The 18,250-nt window shown below is 37.0% G+C and overlaps 1 protein-coding gene across 1 annotated transcript; it reads left to right on the forward strand.

Moving 5' to 3' along the window:
• Positions 1-6: 6 nt before the first annotated feature.
• On the forward strand, positions 7-11,578 carry LOC104621939 (rapamycin-insensitive companion of mTOR-like). Its single transcript, XM_010288574.1, has 8 exons — positions 7-55; positions 3,445-3,622; positions 4,872-4,956; positions 6,306-6,539; positions 7,996-8,148; positions 8,982-9,105; positions 10,033-10,171; positions 10,322-11,578. Exons 1-8 carry the CDS (start codon positions 15-17, stop codon positions 10,394-10,396), a joined length of 1,029 nt encoding a protein of 342 aa, XP_010286876.1. The 5' UTR covers positions 7-14; the 3' UTR covers positions 10,397-11,578.
• Positions 11,579-18,250: the final 6,672 nt, after the last annotated feature.

Here is an 18,250-nt window from a genome sequence, read left to right on the forward strand (position 1 = left end):
CTGACACTATTACCATGAAGTCTGGAAGCCTCGATTCTCGTCTAACCCCAAGCCGGTAAGAGATTATTATGTGTTCATTTCTTACTTCATAGCTATAAGAGAAATTAAATAAGAAGAGTATCTTTATAATATTTTTTTCCAACTTCACCTGAAAGTGAAAGTTGTTGCAGGACAATTCATAACTTCACTGAAAGCAGTATCAATATTAGGAGAATAATACAATAGAATGAGAATTCTCAACTTTTTAAGTGCTCTCTAACATGACTAAAATTGCAATTACATAAAATTGTACATGCAGTCAGAGCTGTATTTCAGAAGAAAATTTTCTCTCTGTCACTTGGTGAGGTTTTAGGACAGGGACTCCTGCCAATATAGAATCGTAGAATAGTTTGAGTCGGAAGGGACCTTGAAAGGTCATGTAGTCCAACCCCTCTGCAATGTTCAACTAGATCAGGTTGCTCAAAGCCCCGTACAATGTGCCCTTGAATGTTTCCAGGGATGGGGCGTCTACCACCTCTCTGGGCAACCTGTGCCAGTGTTTCACTGTCCTTATTGTGAAAAATTTCTTCCCTAGATATAGTCTAAATCTACAATATGCTATACTGCTGTTCACTGTGGCATTGAGGCCAGTGGTGAGATACTGGTACCACTGATACTGAATGTGAGTTTGGCTTATTAGCTACAACAGAGCAAAGATTTTACTCTTAGTGTTTATTTTTAGGTGGCAGTGTCACCTCTATTTTTGAGTAATATTAGATGTTCTGAAGACTAATTGGATAGTTACATAAGCTGTCTAGCTCATGACATTAATACTCTTCCCAGCAGCTATAGTCAACCTTCTCTTAAAAGCTCTTCTATCAAATTTTTCCTTTCAAATCAGCTTTTAGCTAGTGCATTAGATTCTCACACTACTATGAAAGGGGAAAAGACATTTTCTATCTCAATTCTTACCTAAACATTGTGTGTTGGATGAGAGAAAGGGGAGAAGCTACCAGTACGTTAGTCATCTCCTTACTGTACAGAACAGCAGATGCCCAGTCCCTGAACTGCACTCCGCATACCCAGTTGAGTGTATCTGGTGCCTGTTTATTATAGTACATTTTTTGCCAGAGCAACATTCATTTGTTGATATTTTCACATGATTTGCAAAGATGCCATGAAAGATAAGTTTTGTTCCCTTTGTTCAGCTAAGTTAGAACTAGACTGAGTGTGCTGATTAAATTAAGGATAATTCAGTAGTTAAGCTGCACTCTCCTGATGCTGTTTCTTGCTCTGTCACTGGCTTCCTGTGCTAATGCAGGAACAAATCAGTGTCATTTCAGTGGCAGTACAGGTTCTGTTGTGGCTGTAGTCATGCTGTACTGTTCCTTGCAGTCATGCCCTTGATACGCAAAGCAGCCCTGCTGCAGTGGGGTTTCATCCAGACACTCAGCATGCAATGTGATGCTAACAGAATTTCTGGTGCTTAGCTGTTCATGACCTCTTATATCAGGGGTTAGGCTCAAGGATTTGAGCTGACCCCTTCAACATTGAACTGAAATGGCTGGAGTGCTCATACGTCTGAGAAGGTTAAAAATTTCAGACATACATATTACAAGAGACTGTCAGATTCTGTTGGTTACTGATATAATTGATTGGAAAGACTATGATGTAACTAGTTTATGTGTTTTTTTTTCTTTAGTGGTGACAGCTGAATAATTGTGGTCTTTTTAATTTCAGAATATGTTATTACTTCCAGCTAAGTAATGTCCTTAACTGCTGTTTAAGTAATAAATCGGAAAGAAATATTTTATTTTTCTTTCCTTCCAAGGCTATTTTTCGGTCAGTCTTCATAAAAATTTCTTTGAGTCAAGCCTCACTGACAAATTCATGTGCTCATAGCAACTAGCAGCTATAAACTGATTTTTTGTGATGTTTCTAGTTGTTCCTTTCATTCAAAAGGTTGAAAAGCTTATTTCTTTGCATAATTTTTTTTGTGAGGCTAAATTTTCCACCTGTCTTTAAGGGTCAACCAAAAATGTTAACGTGCATGTCTCAAATCCTAATCATGTCTCTCAGCCTATCCTCTGCAGACATGGTTTCATGAAAACTTCCTGGTGTTTATCACTACTAATATATTCGTTAACTTTTCCAAGAGAAGCAGGGACAAGTGTTTAGGACTAATACTTAGGTCTTTAATTTTATATTGAGAGTAATTGTAGAAAGCTTATTATGAAATAACTAATGCAATTGGTAACTTTTTGGGTTTGGAAGTATGGCTTGATTTTTATTTTAAGAAGTCCATTGCTACTGTCACCAACATTGGTCAGAATTTGTAGCAAGAAAACCATTGATATCCTAGAATTTGTGTTCTGTGCATTCCCATCGCCTAATAATGTCTTGGACCTTACATGGTCAAACCTTGATAATTTATCTCGGTATAAATTAACCTGTTAGGCGTAAGAAGACATTCTAAGACATCTAAACCAAAAAATGATAGAAAGTTATTTCTAAGGCAGAAAGTCAAGAAATCAAATGTTTACTCTGATTTACCTCCCAATGTATAATAAATTGCAGTAATATAATAAAAATTTACTGTTCCCGAGGTGTGTCTTTTCTACTAGGAAGCTTTAATCCACTGCATACAGATCATCTACATAGGGTGATTAGCAGAAAACATTTATAGGTTTTTATGTTCAATGAGAAGTAAAATGACTGATGGCCAAACGTGAAATTTCCATCGTCAGGACTCTGATCAGCAATGAGGACTTGTTCTCCAGCCTCTCCTCTCCTATTTTCCCAACCTATTTCTTTCTTTGTTCCTTGGGCTGCTTGTCACAGTCAGCTTTGCTCACTGCACAGGTTCAAATTTGTTCTTCTGTACATTCACGTTGAGCAAATTCTTTCTCCATGTTTGGGTGACCTAATAGGTGGCTCCTTTAGAGTACAGGAAAAAAATGTTCCTTGGTCGCATAGCTGGTATCTTAATAGACTAAAGCTTTGCGTTTGCGGGGATGTGCCTGCTTAGCTCAGAATTCGTGAATATCAAGGAAAGGTACATTCAGTGTGTAGGTACATTTGAAAATGAGGAATTTATCAGTTTAAAAGCCTAAATCTTTACTGACCATGTCTGGGCTGTAAATCTTCAAAGCCCTGGTAAGATGGAGAAAATCTGTGGTTTGCAGGGTAGGCAGCCTTCAAGCAGAAGTTCCATCTTGTTATCTTTCAAGGCCCTGTCCCAGGACTTTCAAAGAAAAAAAATTTACTGGAGGAACTGCAAAACCATGCAATACTGTGTGAGACAGAAAAAACAATGAGCCTATATCTGTAATTTGACAGAGTAACAAGCTCTGGGTTCTACAATGGGAAGATGAGGATAGTCTTTGTGTCAGCAGTCCTTCTTACTTTCAATGTGCCAGAGTGAAAGACTTACCAACATTGTGATATATTATTTCAATGTTACAGGTTCATGAAAGCTTTAAGTTATGCTTCATTAGATAAAGAAGATTTATTAAGTCCTATTAACCAAAACACACTTCAGCGTTCCTCCTCTGTTCGCTCCATGGTTTCTAATGCTACATTTGGTAGCTCTGATGATTACATTGGGCTTGCTCTCCCAGTGGATATCAATGAAATATTTCAGGTATGTATGTGATAACTTGCTGCGTTCATTTGCATTTTCATACTGAAAGGTAGTCAACTGTTGCATTTTATCAGAATAGATTAGATCTACAGAAATGAGGAAAAACTGATGTTGATGCTTTCAAGGAATGCCTTTTGGAGAACAAGAGTTTCTTTTCTAATGCTGTTTAGAGAAAACTGCTAGTCTGTTTTGTACTATTAGGCAAATAATAACACAGACTAAGTTAGAAGGGTGTTAAACAGTGGTAGCATAAATATGCTGTCATAAGACTTTTAGTTGACAGCTTTTATACTGAAATTAGCATAGTCTGTGGACATTTTTGAATAACCTCTTTAGCCAGCTAATTGATATGTTCATTGTTCAACCCTAATTGATGTACATAATCACAGTTAACTTCCTGCTACCATGATCTTGATGAAATACTATTTTATTTGTATGTATATCATCATAGCATTAAATTATACTGTCTTTACTTAACCTCACAGATATATATATTTAATTTAAATAAGTTAAGTTAAAACAGATTATTTTAAGGATCTTAATTACCTTCCTCTTTCTAATTGGTTAAAGCATATTGCCATCTAACAAACTAGTGTATCACAGGGTTTAATATTCTTTTAGTTAATCATCAAAAACAGGACCTGGTATATGTCAAAGGTAAATAAGTGGCTTCCTTGTCTTCAGTTTACTTAGTCTTTGCCTCTTAAAACTAAATTGCTTTCTTAGAAATCTCAAAAAATTACCAAATCTAGAGCAAAGGCAAGATTTTTCCATTTCCTGCTTCTATTCCTCCTTTATGAAATGACTGCTTTTTCTTTGTCCTTCACAGTCTTTGTGGCATATTTGTGTTGCCTCATTTCTTCTCTCAACTCTACAATATCTTACAGGCAACATTTTAGATGTCCTGGTTGTTTTTGCAGTGCTCTCCTGAGATCTCCAGTGGTGTAGAGTGATTATGACAGATCATTAATAGCCCCTTCTGGGTCGCTGGTTTCTTTACAGCCTGTTACCACTGTTTTAACATTTACTAACTGTTTATAAACTTTGCTTAATAAATGTTCATTCACAAATGTATGTTTTTCTCATTGGCTTTTCTTTAGTACTCAGGAGCCCATTCTTAATTTCCTTCTCTAATTGGGTCTTTTTCCTGAAGTAAAAAATGAGCAACATACTATTTTCTCAAAATCTGTTTTTCTTTTGTATATGACTATCACCTGTGTTAATTTTAGTTTTTACATGAATATTCCAGGTAAAAGAAACTCCATATTTCCAGAAGAAAACCACACCTCCATTTGATGACCGTGGACCTAGGGTCTTCGCACCTGATGCAGGAGGTACTGTTTTTGTTCGTCTCTTGTACCTTTCTGTTGTTTATTTGTACCTTGAGTGGGGTGTTGGTCTATTTGTTGTATTTTTCTTTACGGAAAAGATTATTTTTAGCTGTGTTCTGGATTCAGAATAGTAGGCCATTAATTTCCAGTTTTGTTTAGTTTGAGGTAATGTGGTGTTGCTTCAAAGCAACGTAAGCTTGGCCCTGCTCTAAAGAACAAAGGAGGAAAGAGGAAAGTGTACATATCTTTGATTGTAACATGAGCTAATACTAATCAAAGACTGGTAGTGATACTGCATTAAAGAAAGTAACAAAATTTAAGCAAAGATAAAATATGTATGCTACATATTAAGTCGTTACATTTTTACTTCCCTCTGATTACATGTGAATTTATAGGAATCAACAGAGTTGCTAGGTGTGTATTCCAGAAAGTATATCTTGTCTTTCTGTGGTGTTACCATGACAGTTGATTAGTGGAGGTGATGGTACAAGAAAATTGCAAGTGCGCTTTGGTTACAGTATGCACTTCCTTACTCCACAGTACCAGAAACATGTAGAGCGTCAGTGTGTCCCTTTTCAGTAGGACAACTGAAAAAGAAGCGTTGAAACTGGTCCTGTAGGATAGCATAGCTGTTGTCTTGCCTCCTCGTTAACTGATACTTTATTACAAGCACTTTGAACATCCAACTGATTTTTTTTTTCTGTGCTGTTAGTGTAATATATGAAGCTGATTTTCTTGAAAGTGTGTTTCTGTAGTTTTCTGTATTTCAGTGTAAAGTAACTCTTGTTCAAAATTTTATTTGTTGGTATTTTTCACCCAGAGTAGAGCATGTCACTGAAGTACCTTTGGCTTTGTTTCTGCATTTTTGAGTCTAGTTTATTCCTATTACAGCCACTAACTCACAGTTTCTTTAATTGTGTTTCTGTGTTCAGCGGTGCATGTGTCATTTGAACAACTAGTATATTGTTGTACTAATCTTGTTTGATACTATGAAAATTTGTAACCTATTAATGTTACATGGGTATTACTGTTACTAATGTTGATATAATGTCAGGATTTACCGTGTATCTTACTCTAGGTGTGTGTGGTATGTGTGTTTAGAGGTTGAATTCTGTCCTTTGCAATATTTTGTTATATATGATAAGCTGGAATTAAAACATGATGTCTATTTCCCCAGTGCTAACAATCTGGGGAGCCTAACCACTCAAAAAATTAAGTTTATAGGCCTTCACACAGAAGGCTTATAGGCTTAAAAGGCTTTAAGCCTTAAAGGCTTAAAAGAGGAAGTGTAGTTGAAATAACGTTGGCTGCTTGGTTTTGTTTTCTTCTTATGTGTAATTGCTCACCTACAGGTCTTCCATCAGGTACAAGTGATGTTGTCAAAAGCCCTTTTCAGATGCTCCGACAGCAGATCAGTCTCACAGAAATAATGAATACCAGCCGTTCAGATGCCTCTCAGTTTTTAGAAAATACAGAGGATACAGGGCTACAGGAGCACACAGATGAGAATTGCCTTTACTGTGTCTGCATTCAAATATTGGGTTATCAGCCTAACAACAAAATAAACTCTTCATATAGTCGTACAGGTTAGTGTTCCTTGTGGGGAAGTATGACAAAACTGAATGAAAATACTGAATTTTGTTCCTCTTTAAAATTGATTCATCTGTATGGTGTCTTTTTTCCTGACTATTGACATTGAAATTAATAGTCCTTAATAATCTCACTGTGCAACCAATGGTATTTCTATGGTCATTTTCATCTTTTTGATTTCTGGTTGTGTTAGTATGACTAGATGCCTGCATGTTTTCTGAAATATTTCTAAGAGCTTATCAAAATATACAATTTGATACTTTTAGTACTTAAAATCCATGTCCTGAGAACTGATGGTTGCTTTCAAACTAGTGCAAAGTCTGACTTCAAAGCAAGTCTGTACCATAAAACAACACAAAGGAAGTCTGAGGAGTCTGTTGAAGTGGAGCTGTAATTTCTGGGATTTAGTCATCTGTCTTCGTGTTTTGAGATTCAGATCAGATTGAGAATTATTTTTTCCTAAATTCCTCTGCCACTTACAGTTAGATACCTTCTTGCAATGTCTGTAATAAAACGATAATCAAGTAGCAGATGCGTAGTAGGCATCCTCGCCTTTTATAACAGTGTTATGCACTCAGGTAGTTACACATAAAGAGTACTGTTGTGGCTAGGGGGATCATGTACAAAATGTGAGGAAAGGCCCAGAGAGCTGAGTTTTTAAGCTTGAATTCAGTATCGAGAAGGAGTGACAAATACAACACCAATTGCAGTCTTCAAATAGTGTAAGGGGGATTACAGGTGCAGCAGAGCCAGGTTTTGTCAGAGGCACACAACCAAAGGACAGGAGGCCACGAACGTGTGTTGTAGGAATAAAATTTCAGCTGAACTTAAGGGGAAACTCTTCGCAGTGTAACCTAATCTCATTTTGCAGTGAGCCTTTCTTTGAACAAGGGGCTGAACTGAGTGATTTCCAGGACTCCCTTTAGACCTATGTTTTTCAGTGTTTCTCCTACGAGCACGGCAATTAAAAGCTTGGCTTTTATGTTCATCTCTTTAAATACAAAATGCCAAAGGCATAGTGAAACCTCCCAGAAGACTCTTAATTGTCACACTGTGGATGAAGTCAGAGTCAGAACCCTTTCTGCAACATCTGTGATAACTGTATGAACAAAAATAGCTGTGTGTATGCCAGAGGATCTTTATTATGTTATGTTAAATACAGCACAGATATATCAATAAGAGCTCTATCTGTGATGACAGTTTTTAAGCTTCCATCACCATCTTAGAGTTGATTATTTTTCTTGAGTATTTTAAGATTTAAAAAAAAAAAGTGGTTTTTAGGCATTTTGAGTATGTTTTGTCCAAAATCCAACATCTAGTTTCCAGCTGGTTTGTATGCACAGTACTAAGTGCATCAGTGTCTTGCATGCTTGCCACTATTGAAAAACAAGAAAAGCATTTGAAGTGAGGAAAAGTGAGAGTAACAAAGATGCAACATCTTGTTTATGTCAGATTTTTCAGACATTCCATATACTGACTGGTGTGGGCAGACCATACACAATCACTTAGATGTGCATTCCTCCAAATTTTCTGGAATTTCAGGCTGTAGTGATGCAGTATCCCATGGTTCAGCTAGCAGCACCAAGAGTACAGAGCTTGTCCTAGGTAAGTTTGAAAGCCTTATGATTATTAGAGACTATAACTCTTAAAAGTATTTTTTAGTATTTTGGAAAAATAGTATTTCATTTATACATGCTGCAGTGAAGTAATGTTCATTATTTAAAACAAAAAAAAAAAACCCCAAACCACCAAATCAAAACAAAACGAACAAAAAAACCCCAGCAAAAGAACAAGAATAAAAATGACTAAAAAACCCCCTTTGGATGATTTAACCATTATCCAGAAGGGTAGTTGCATTGTCCATGGTTATGGCAGATGGAAGAACATAGGTTTAAACTCTTCTTTTTTTGCTATACGGGATCTCTGCAGGTTAATTAAATACCTGTCTATTTGATATTACAAGCAAATTGATTGCCTTTTTTCACCCCCACTGGTGTTAGTTTAAAAAAAAAAAAATACTGAATTTCTGTAAAGATAAAGACATTTAGGTTTTAGGCTTATGTTTTACATTTTGAATTATCACAGTTTCTTATGAAGTAGCTGCTTGCTAAGTTACCCAGCATCTGATGGAAACAGAGTCAGGTAATCACTTGCACAGTTTGCAACATGATTTAGCATGGTAATTGAATCTTACAGGTTTTTCCTCTTATGAAATGGTAATTTACCTTTTTAAAATATTTCTGTGTTGAACTTCCTGAAAATAGTAATTTTTTAAAAGTTTTAATTTCAGTGGAAATAATTGTCAGTAGTTCAGAATACATACATAAATATGTGTGTGTGTGTTTATGGAATGTTAAACCAGACTTAACATGGCAGAAGATTAGCACAATCAAAAACTATTCTGTTTAAACACCATACTGTTCAATTTGTTTCTCCAGGAGTAAAATCCATCCCAGATGATACACCAGTGTGCAGAATACTTCTGCGGAAAGAAGTCTTACGTTTAGTAATCAATTTGAGTAGTTCAGTAGGAACCAAGGGCCATGAAACTGGACTCCTAACGTAAGTTCAACACATTTGATACGTTTTTAGCAACTTAGCTGTATTCCCTAAGATCTCTGGCATGGTGATTAACCTTATTTCTGACTTCGCAAAAAATTGTCAAGCAGATATGATTGAATGATTGAGTGCTTGAATGTAACATAAAAGCTAAGAAAAGAATTTTCCTTTTACTATTTTTGCTCTGTCTTTAATTTCTTACTTTGCCCCAGTCTTTTTAAAAAACAGTCATTCAAACTGTAGTGATACTTCATTACATATCCAGTATATCATGCATCTTGAAAAAAGAAAAAATTTTTTTTGTTATTTGTGCCAAATAATATAAATACCAGATAAGCAGAATAACAAAGTGAAAGTAACTTCTTGAGAAACACCAATCTGCTTTGAGCAACAATTTGGCTACCTGAATTAATTTATAGGAAAAAATCATGTTAAAATATGGGAATATGTATCCAGGTACCAAATGTTAGAATAAAACCTACAGGTTTCTGGGTTAGTGACATTGGAAACCGACATATATCCGCTTAAAGAAAATGCAGAAATGCTCATTTTAGTTTCAGAAAATGCTTACAGGTAATGAAGTTAGCTTTTCCATATTCTTTATTACTGCTGTACAATGCGGATGACAATTCTTTGATATACTGTTCTCTTTCTACCTCTATTATTTTAAGACTAGATGTTCGCATCAATACTGTACAACTTTCAAGTTATATATGGTTTCATATCATTAATACAGATTTCTCTCAGGTTGATACAAAATAACGCTGTCGTGATTTTCTTGCTTCATCAGATCCAGAATGTATAATGCCTGTTACTGAAGAGATGTACTTTGTTAATGATGACAATCAAAATCTAAATGAACAAGTTTTTTTCAAATGTAGTGGAAATATGTTCAAGACTTCGAAAATTTTGGTTTTTTCTGTTTTTTAGAATTAAGGAGAAGTATCCCCAAGCATTTGATGACATATGCCTTTACTCTGAGGTATCCTATTTGTTAGCACATTGTACATTTCGACTTCCATCTCGAAGGTTCATTCAGGAGCTATTTCAAGATGTACAGTTCTTACAAGTAAGTAGAAGATTCAGATGCATTGAATGCACCAGAATGTGCCAGCTGGGTGCAAGTTTCATGTTTGGAATAAAAGGTGCTTTCAGATATGTCTTAAAGGAAACTATTTTATGATGTCTCTGTAGTAAAATCTCTAACTGTTTCTTTCAGATGCATGAAGAAGCAGAGGCTATTTTAGCAACACCAACAATACAGCCAGTAATCGATACATCAGCTGAATCCTGACCTCTGTCTCGTGCAGTACGTTGCATATAGACTTTCTGAAATCCTCAGACAACCTCTGACTGACTGGATAAAAAGCTTGGAGCATCATTTTCTAGACCGTTCCAGAAGCTACTGGTACCTGAAGACTGAACTGAAATCTTTTTCTTCCTCAACCAATTACTGCCCCAGTCTTTTGAGCCCTTTGGGGAGTTATTAAACATTGCCATAGTTTTAATAATAGTAACTACCAGTATATGCAAGAGCTGAGCACTGAACACCTCCACAAGTTTTCATTTCATTTTCTACCGTAAATTAAAAAAAAATAGAACAACATGCAGAGACATCTTTTTTGATGGACTTCCGATTCTGTTCCAGAGAAGCAGAGCGATGCCTTGCTTTTTAAACCCTGGATACCAGGAATCAGAGAGATGAGGGTGCATTCCATTGGCCACAATGGGGAGCCATGTAGTAATCATGGACACCAGGGGATTAATGTTAGCCCTTCTCTGTTGGTTTTTGTACTGTTTATGACACTACTTGGGGGTTTGTAACTTCAGACAGAAAGAAAAGCCTCTGTGAATCTGAGGTTTCCTTTAAGTTATTTTGCTACTGCTATAGTTGCAAGTCATTTTATTAGCAGTCTCTCCTATTTCATTACATTTACATACATGTATCTTACCTGAACCAGTTAAGGATTTTCACTACAGTTTGATTTTAAAAATAGCAAATCATTTAAACTTAAAATGCTGAAATCACATTGTTTTCCTTGAATGATATGCATGTGTTTGCAGTTTCTACACTCATGCTCATATAGTACGAATGTTGGTCTTAACTAAAATCCTTTCAAAAGCATGATTTGTATTAGATAAATGAATATTGTATAAACTAAACTTGAAGACATTTAATCATTGCTGCTTTTGTGAGAAGACATAATATGAGTGGTTTTCAAGTTCCATGGAAAAAGCCTTTTATAAAAACAAAGGTTTATTTGAATTTTCAATGGACGAGTGATCAAGCATCAGATAGTACTAATAATTGTAGTGAAAAGCCTTAAGTACCAAATTTTGGAGCAGCAGTACTTACAATTTTATACCTGTATTTAAGACGTGTTGCAAGAGTTAAATGATACAGTGACTGTTAATGAATTAGTTGCCTCTGTCACGTTACTAGTGAGGTTTCTAAATTAATGAGTGCAAGCTTAAAAAAAAAGTAAGAATCCCTGTCACTTTTATCATGGAGAATCCCCTCCACTTTTATCATGGAGAGAGATTCAGAAGCCTTTAAACAAAGGTAATATAAATATATGCAGATGTGTATATACAGTAGCATGGCCACCTTTGTTAGAATGCCTGTCATAGAAGGGATTACCCTTTGATTTTGATATAGGTGAATAATTCAGCTGGACTGTACTAAGTAGAACAGATTTTTATCCATTCACTTTTACCATTTTTTTAATAATCGTCAGATTAATACTTAAGTGAAGATAAGAGAAATTTATCCTGATGCTCATAACTCTGTTCTTACTAGCTATGCTACTGGAGATTTCAGTAAGTAGTCCTGTGAACAGTAAAACACGATTCCTAGTGAAATGTAGAATTAATTTGTTCTTATTGGAAATTTCATCTTGCCACATTAGCACTGCTTTGCAGCTATCACTTTACTGAGTTCTTATGTGCACTGCATACCATGAGGTTCTGGTAAAGCAGATTGTAAGTTGCTGCTCATAATCAAATGAGTTCCTCGGATTATGTTTTCGTGAGTTCCCACTGAAAGAAGAAGCAAAAAGAAACTGATTCAACTCTTCCATGGTCAGTGACACAAATAATGTATCTATGTGTCAAGGCATGTTTGAAATACTCTGAAAACATGCCACACTAGTAACTATTGGACTTCTCTGGTCGTAAGAAATAAATGCTTCTGTAAAACCAAAATGTCGATCACCGTAGACCAAATAGTGGTATAAACTCCAAAGGAAGTAACGTAGTTTTCCCAAAAATGGGGCTAGCATATCTTATACAGTAGTTTCAGACACTACCTCAGTTAGGCTAGAGTATAAGAGATTTGTTTTAGTTACTAGATGGGGTTACCTCAAACAACTCCATGTTATTTTTCTGCAGTTAAAGCAAAATAAACAAGCTTTTTCACCTGTATTTAAAAAAAAAAAACACCTTTGTTCATTTGTTACCAGTTTAACCCATAGCACTTAATGTAGAAAGCGCCATAGGAAGGCCTCTGATTATAAAGAGGTAAGCAAAAGTGATGCCAGTATACTTTTGAAAGAGTCTCCATCCTGAAGTGCTTATGTGATCAGAAGTATTTGCTTGTGTGGGGATCCATGGCAACAGAAACTTGACCTACAAATTATTGCTGCAAATTCAGTTACAAAATGTTTTTTTTTTTCCTGAAAGTGTGTGTGTCAGTAGATTTCAACAAGTATGCATCAAGGGTGTCAAGTCTGTACTGTACATAACATACAACATTTCTAGAATTAATTTACATATTTACACTAAGCTCACAATGTTTCAGTTTAATTGGCAAATGAAGGGATACTGTTACTGAAGGAAATTGACATTGGCCTAGTTATAAGCTGTGAATTTCTAATTCTGTAGATTTCTTTTTTAAAATATCCTATTCGAAGTTCTTGGTTTGGGGTTTTATTTGCTTCATGATAGAACTTCAAAGGAAAACAGGAGTAAATAAAAATTGTGCTTATATTAACCCTAATAAAGAATCCTTAAACTTCTAGAAAAGTTTGCAAGGGAAGCTGACAGACCACCTGCTTTATTTTTCCAATCTGAATGATTGGTGATACTGTCAAAGAAATGATAAAGCATGTAGCATTCAATTACACAATATACAAATACAGTTTGGTTGCTGTGGCAAAGAAAACTCCTGAATCATTCAACGTGCTAACACAAAATACTCAGCTCTGAGGCGAAAGCCCTTGTGGGAAGGAGAGGCTGGCTGTGAAACTAATCGCATTTAGTCTACTAAATTAGCTGGCTATTTTTCTTAGTCTGCTTTTGCAGTCAGTGGAAGGGGATAGCCCTTTCCAAAGGGCAGAGAGCTAGCTAAAGGGCTCCCAGTTACGTCCTTGAGGGCCAGTTTCTCCCCACGGAGAGAGGAGGAGAACAAAGCTGGGTGCTGTGACTGTGCTCTTTCAGCTGTCTGAAATTCAGAGATGCAGAATACTGGCAGCTCTTGTGGACATCATTGGAGCTGGAGATGGTTAGGCTTTGAGGTGCCTAACTCCATATGTTGGGCCCCTGGCATGTTGTGCTTGAGACGGTCGGTTTTCCTCATCTGAGAGTTCTTAATTGACCTGACCTATGTACCTTAAATGCGCTCTTACTGTGTTTTGTTGTTTTTGTTTTTTTCCCAAGGCACAATAAAGTGCTGAAGTAGTTTAGGGCACCGTGGCTCAGCACACTGGGGTAAGCTGCCCATATAAACATTTGAAAAGGCAGCACTGATAATACTGCATGTCTGTTTGTCGTTTTATTTTACGTAATTTGCAGCGACATTGAAAAAAACCTATAGCACCTTTACTAGGCACCTGAAGAGAAAGGTAGGTATTTGAGAGACAGGCAATGAGCAAAGCCTAGTGAGAGATGAAAGAGTTGCTGCTGCTGCTTAGTCCTGGTCTTGGTACTTGGCTGTTGGACTGAAGGAAGCTGGTGTTACCTTGTAAGTGAACGTGAGCTCAAGCTGAGGAATCACAGTGGAATAATTCTTGCCAGGCTTCGGAGCATCTCTGAGGTTTCTGCTTGCCTCCCAGCAGGGCTGCAGAAAAGTCCTGTTACTCTGAGCTTCTTTGGAGCCAGTTGAAAGGAGGTCCTATAAATTTTTTAAGTTATACCTCTATTACCATTTGCTTATTAAAGGTATACTAGGTGAGAGTAAAATCCGAGAACTGCAAGAGACCTTTGGGAACATGCTAGAAATCATGCTTGTATTTTGCTAGAAGCCCCACCTCTCCTTGGTTTTTGTTTAACTCCTGATTCTGGTTCCCGGGATAGTTTTGTTTTCAAACAATGTGTATGTTCAGTAAAGAATGTGGATTTTCTTTGGACTATTTTTGTAACATAGGTGGACAGCAATGCCACAGCATGCAGAAATTGCACATTTTACTTGAGTTGCTTTGTAAAATACACTATTTTATTTGAGAAATGTAATTTATGCCAAAAACTGTAACATACCATTTTGCCGCTGAATGGGGTGTTTTAGCACAAGATGTAATGTCTAAGGGGCAAAAAATGAGACATTTCATAGATTTAATTGAAAAATTATTCCAATACTGGGCTGTCAGCATCCCTAAAACTGCCTTAGAGATTATCTAAATTGATAGTTCTGAGGAGGGAACGGATCAAGGAAAATCTCAAGACTTACTCTCCCTGTCCTGTGTGGTCTGTCTTTATTTAGTAATACGCTGCTACATATTTGGAGGTTCTAGTGTTTGTAGGTCACTGAACAGACATTGAAATCTGATTTATATTGTATACCTGTAACATAGAAAGAAAAAGTATTTATATATTTTCCATAAGAATATTACATTGAGCTGTGTATAATTTAAACAGAGGCTTGTCCCAAAATGGTATTGCCCACCTTGATTTTTTTTTTGTGTGCTTTTCTGGTTTTTTCTTTTTTTTTTTTTTTTTTTGTATAGTGTGTACAGTTCATGTCAATGGGCATTAAAAGCCTCCTGAAGCATAATCTTATCAAAGGGATGCACTGTTAATAAAATGTACTTAAACTTCTTATAGCTGTTCTGGACTCATATGTACCTCTCAGTGCTAGAAATGGGTTGGAAATTTATTTATATTTGAAAGTTACTAATTAACTAGAACAAACTGAAGCTTTCCAAATAAACATTTGTGAAAAATGTATTTTACATTACTGCTTTGTAAGGTGTCCTACAAAAAGAGAAGGGGACTCTTTAATAGGTTGTACACTATTTTTATTTTTACAATTCAGCATATTGATACTGAGAATTAACAATATTCCATTATGTGGTCATATTAAGTATATTATATATATTAAGTATGTTATGTATATTATACTTAAAGTCTTAGCATTTCAACAACAGCTGTGAAAGTGGAATTATAAACAAAAAAAAAGTTTACAGTTTTGAACTCATTCAACTACTCATGCAAGACATTGTAAAAAAAAATATAGAAATTGTACACTCCTCCCCTCCCATGCAAAAATACTTTTCTAATCTTTATTTCTAGTTCTAGTGCCCAGACTGCCCTGTTTGACTGGCATGAAGGCATTATCCTCCTCCGACTCCTGTTTGTGTGCTTTTAAGTACAGGTGGCTTTGAACTACCACCCTCTGGGGCCAGCAAGCAGAAGGGTTTATGGATAGAGAGGAGCGAGCTTTCAGTCACCTCGCCGAGCAATCTGGTACCTGGTAGGGTGTTCCCTTGCTTCCAGGTAATGAAGCTTTGTCAGTGCAGTATCTTCCCAGGAAGGACCAAGTTTGCTGCCTCTGCCAGCGCTGAGGTGGGAACTCTTGACAGGCCAAGGTGTCTCACCCCACCATCAGGAAGGCACACCTGGCTACATGGCCCGCACCCCTCTGTGCTCTCCCTGGGCTGAACTACCTCAGCCAAGCCCAGGTGACAGCAACTTTTTCAAAAGTGAGAATTTGCACCTTGTTACAGCTAATGCCTCTGGCACAAGGTTCTGCAGCATTTTGAAATTCAAAATGTTTCAGGGGATAGTCCTGACTTTGACTTCTGTATCAGAATTCCTTAGATATGTAACTCTATTTAAAAAGGTTTGAAACATACCATAAATAAAAACAGGTGAGTTTTTTCTAAATGCACAGCTAGGAAATTATTTTGGTAGTGAAAAAACAACTCCCTTCTGTTGGCCTTTTTTCCAGCAGTAAAGGTTTTAAACTGCACAAGTACATATGACGCAATGAAACGCTTTGGAGAAGGAAATGTTCAAAGTTGTGAAGACACTGTGGTATCAAACTTTCAAATTCACTGTAACTCAAAGGAAAGTAACATAAAAGGAGGGAACATTTCTCCAGGATGTCTCCATCGAACAGTATCAGCCTCCTTTCTTACTTCCCTATTCTCTGTCAAACTGCAGTTCAGCTACATGACACCACCCATGTTTCCTTACTCCACTGTCTGAAGGCTGAAAGGATGGAGCATATTGCATTTTTTTTTCTACTTCTCAAGTAAATCTGTGTGCAACCTACATGTGGGCACGGCACAATGTGTGTTAACTTGATAGCGTGGAATCACAGAATAGTTTGGGTTGGAAGGGACCTTCCAAGGTCATCTTATGCAACCCCTCTGCAATCAGCGGCGACATCTTCAACTAGATCAGGTTGCTCAGAGCCCCGTCCAAACTGACCTGATGTTTCCAGGGATGAGGCACCTACCCCCTCTCTGGACATCCTGGGCCAGTGCTTCACCACCCTCAGTGTGAAACCTTTCTTCTTTATGTCTGGTCTAAATCTGCCCTCTTTTAGTTCAAAACTATTACCCCTTGTCCTATGGCTACAGGCTCTGATAAAAATTCTGTCCCTATTTTTCCTTACAAGCCCCCTTTAAGTCCTGGCAGGCTGCAATAAGGTCTCCCTGGAGCCTTCTCTTCTCCAGCCTGAACAACCCCAACCCTCTCAGCCTGTCCTCACAGGAGAGGCGTTCCATCCCCTCTGATCATTTTTGTGGCCCCCTCTGGACCTGCTCCATATCTCTAACCACAGTTAGTCATCTACATGTTTGTACCTCACCTTTGCCAGCCCTCCTCTGTTGGCAATCAATGCTTGACTCAGCCAAAGTCTACATAAGGTCTTGTTGGTTTCCTGTTGCAACACAGCTCATGGACATTTCAACAATATCTATAAGCAACATTGTAAAATGTAGATGTGGTTCAGTATCAAAACTCATTTCTGTCTGCAGCTGCTTAGTTTTTAGGAAGTGTGATTATCTAGTTAAACATAAGTAAGAAAAGCAACTCCATTTTAACAAGTTGGCTGAAGATCAAATTGTAAAAAACATTTCATTTTTTTCCCTTTACAGAACTGATTATTCTGTGCTCTAAGTTGAATTCTTTTATTTGTGAAAGATTCCAGACAGGATCGTAATTAGGAAAACCTGAAGCGTTGTCTGTGCCTGAAGGAGGTTAATCTGGTGAGACTTTCAGATACAATTCTAACTCTTCTGCTTCATTACAAATGTACAGTTCTTTTTAAATCAAAATGGAGGACAAAATTCACTGCTGCCTACTGAGAGATTTGAGTAGGTTTTTTTTCCTTTTTTAATACATGCAAAAGTAGCATTGGAAAGTCTAACTGATACGCAACCTGAATATGATGTTCTTTGCAAATGGGATACATACACCTGTGCAACTGACTACTGTATCTGCTTACCTGGTGGTTTGGGGCTTGCTACATATGTGCAAGGGTTAATGCCAAAAGAATTTAAGTTCATGTGCACAAGCAGAGAGACAGTGCCATGGTAACACCTCTGCAAACAGCTGTTCTGCTGGAAAAACAGATCCTTTCCGCTTAACTCCCCACATTTCTTTGTTTAGTTAAGACTATTTTGTTTAGGATTTAAAGGGTCATCCTTCCAGGCAGAGAAGGCAGAAGTACAAGGAGTCCCAGTTACCAGAAAAGTGAGTGGCAGCCCACTAACAAGGCCTGTACTATAAAAATCTGTTTTCTGCACACTTTCCTTCTGTAGATAGAAAACAGGTGAAGTAAAAGGATTTTGGTGTACAGGGTGGCATTCCTAGAGAAGTCAAACTTCCTTCTAATACTTCAGTAATGCTCCACACTGAATGCTGGTAACCCTTCCATGTCGATTCCTTACATCATTTGAGAGAGAGAAAATACAACCCCCAGGCC

Source organism: Phaethon lepturus, unplaced genomic scaffold, assembly GCF_000687285.1.
Source record: "Phaethon lepturus isolate BGI_N335 unplaced genomic scaffold, ASM68728v1 scaffold11336, whole genome shotgun sequence".
In the NCBI taxonomy this organism is placed as follows: Eukaryota; Metazoa; Chordata; class Aves; order Phaethontiformes; family Phaethontidae; genus Phaethon; species Phaethon lepturus.

What these genes read in the sequence shown, in the direction of transcription:
- LOC104621939 (XM_010288574.1), top strand. Translation starts at nt 15, where the DNA reads ATGAAGTCTGGAAGCCTCGATTCTCGTCTAACCCCAAGCCG. An exon ending in ATATCAATGAAATATTTCAG is followed by an intron (nt 3,623 to 4,871) that starts GTATGTATGTGA and finishes TGAATATTCCAG; the next exon opens with GTAAAAGAAACTCCATATTT. An exon ending in GAGTACAGAGCTTGTCCTAG is followed by an intron (nt 8,149 to 8,981) that starts GTAAGTTTGAAA and finishes TTGTTTCTCCAG; the next exon opens with GAGTAAAATCCATCCCAGAT.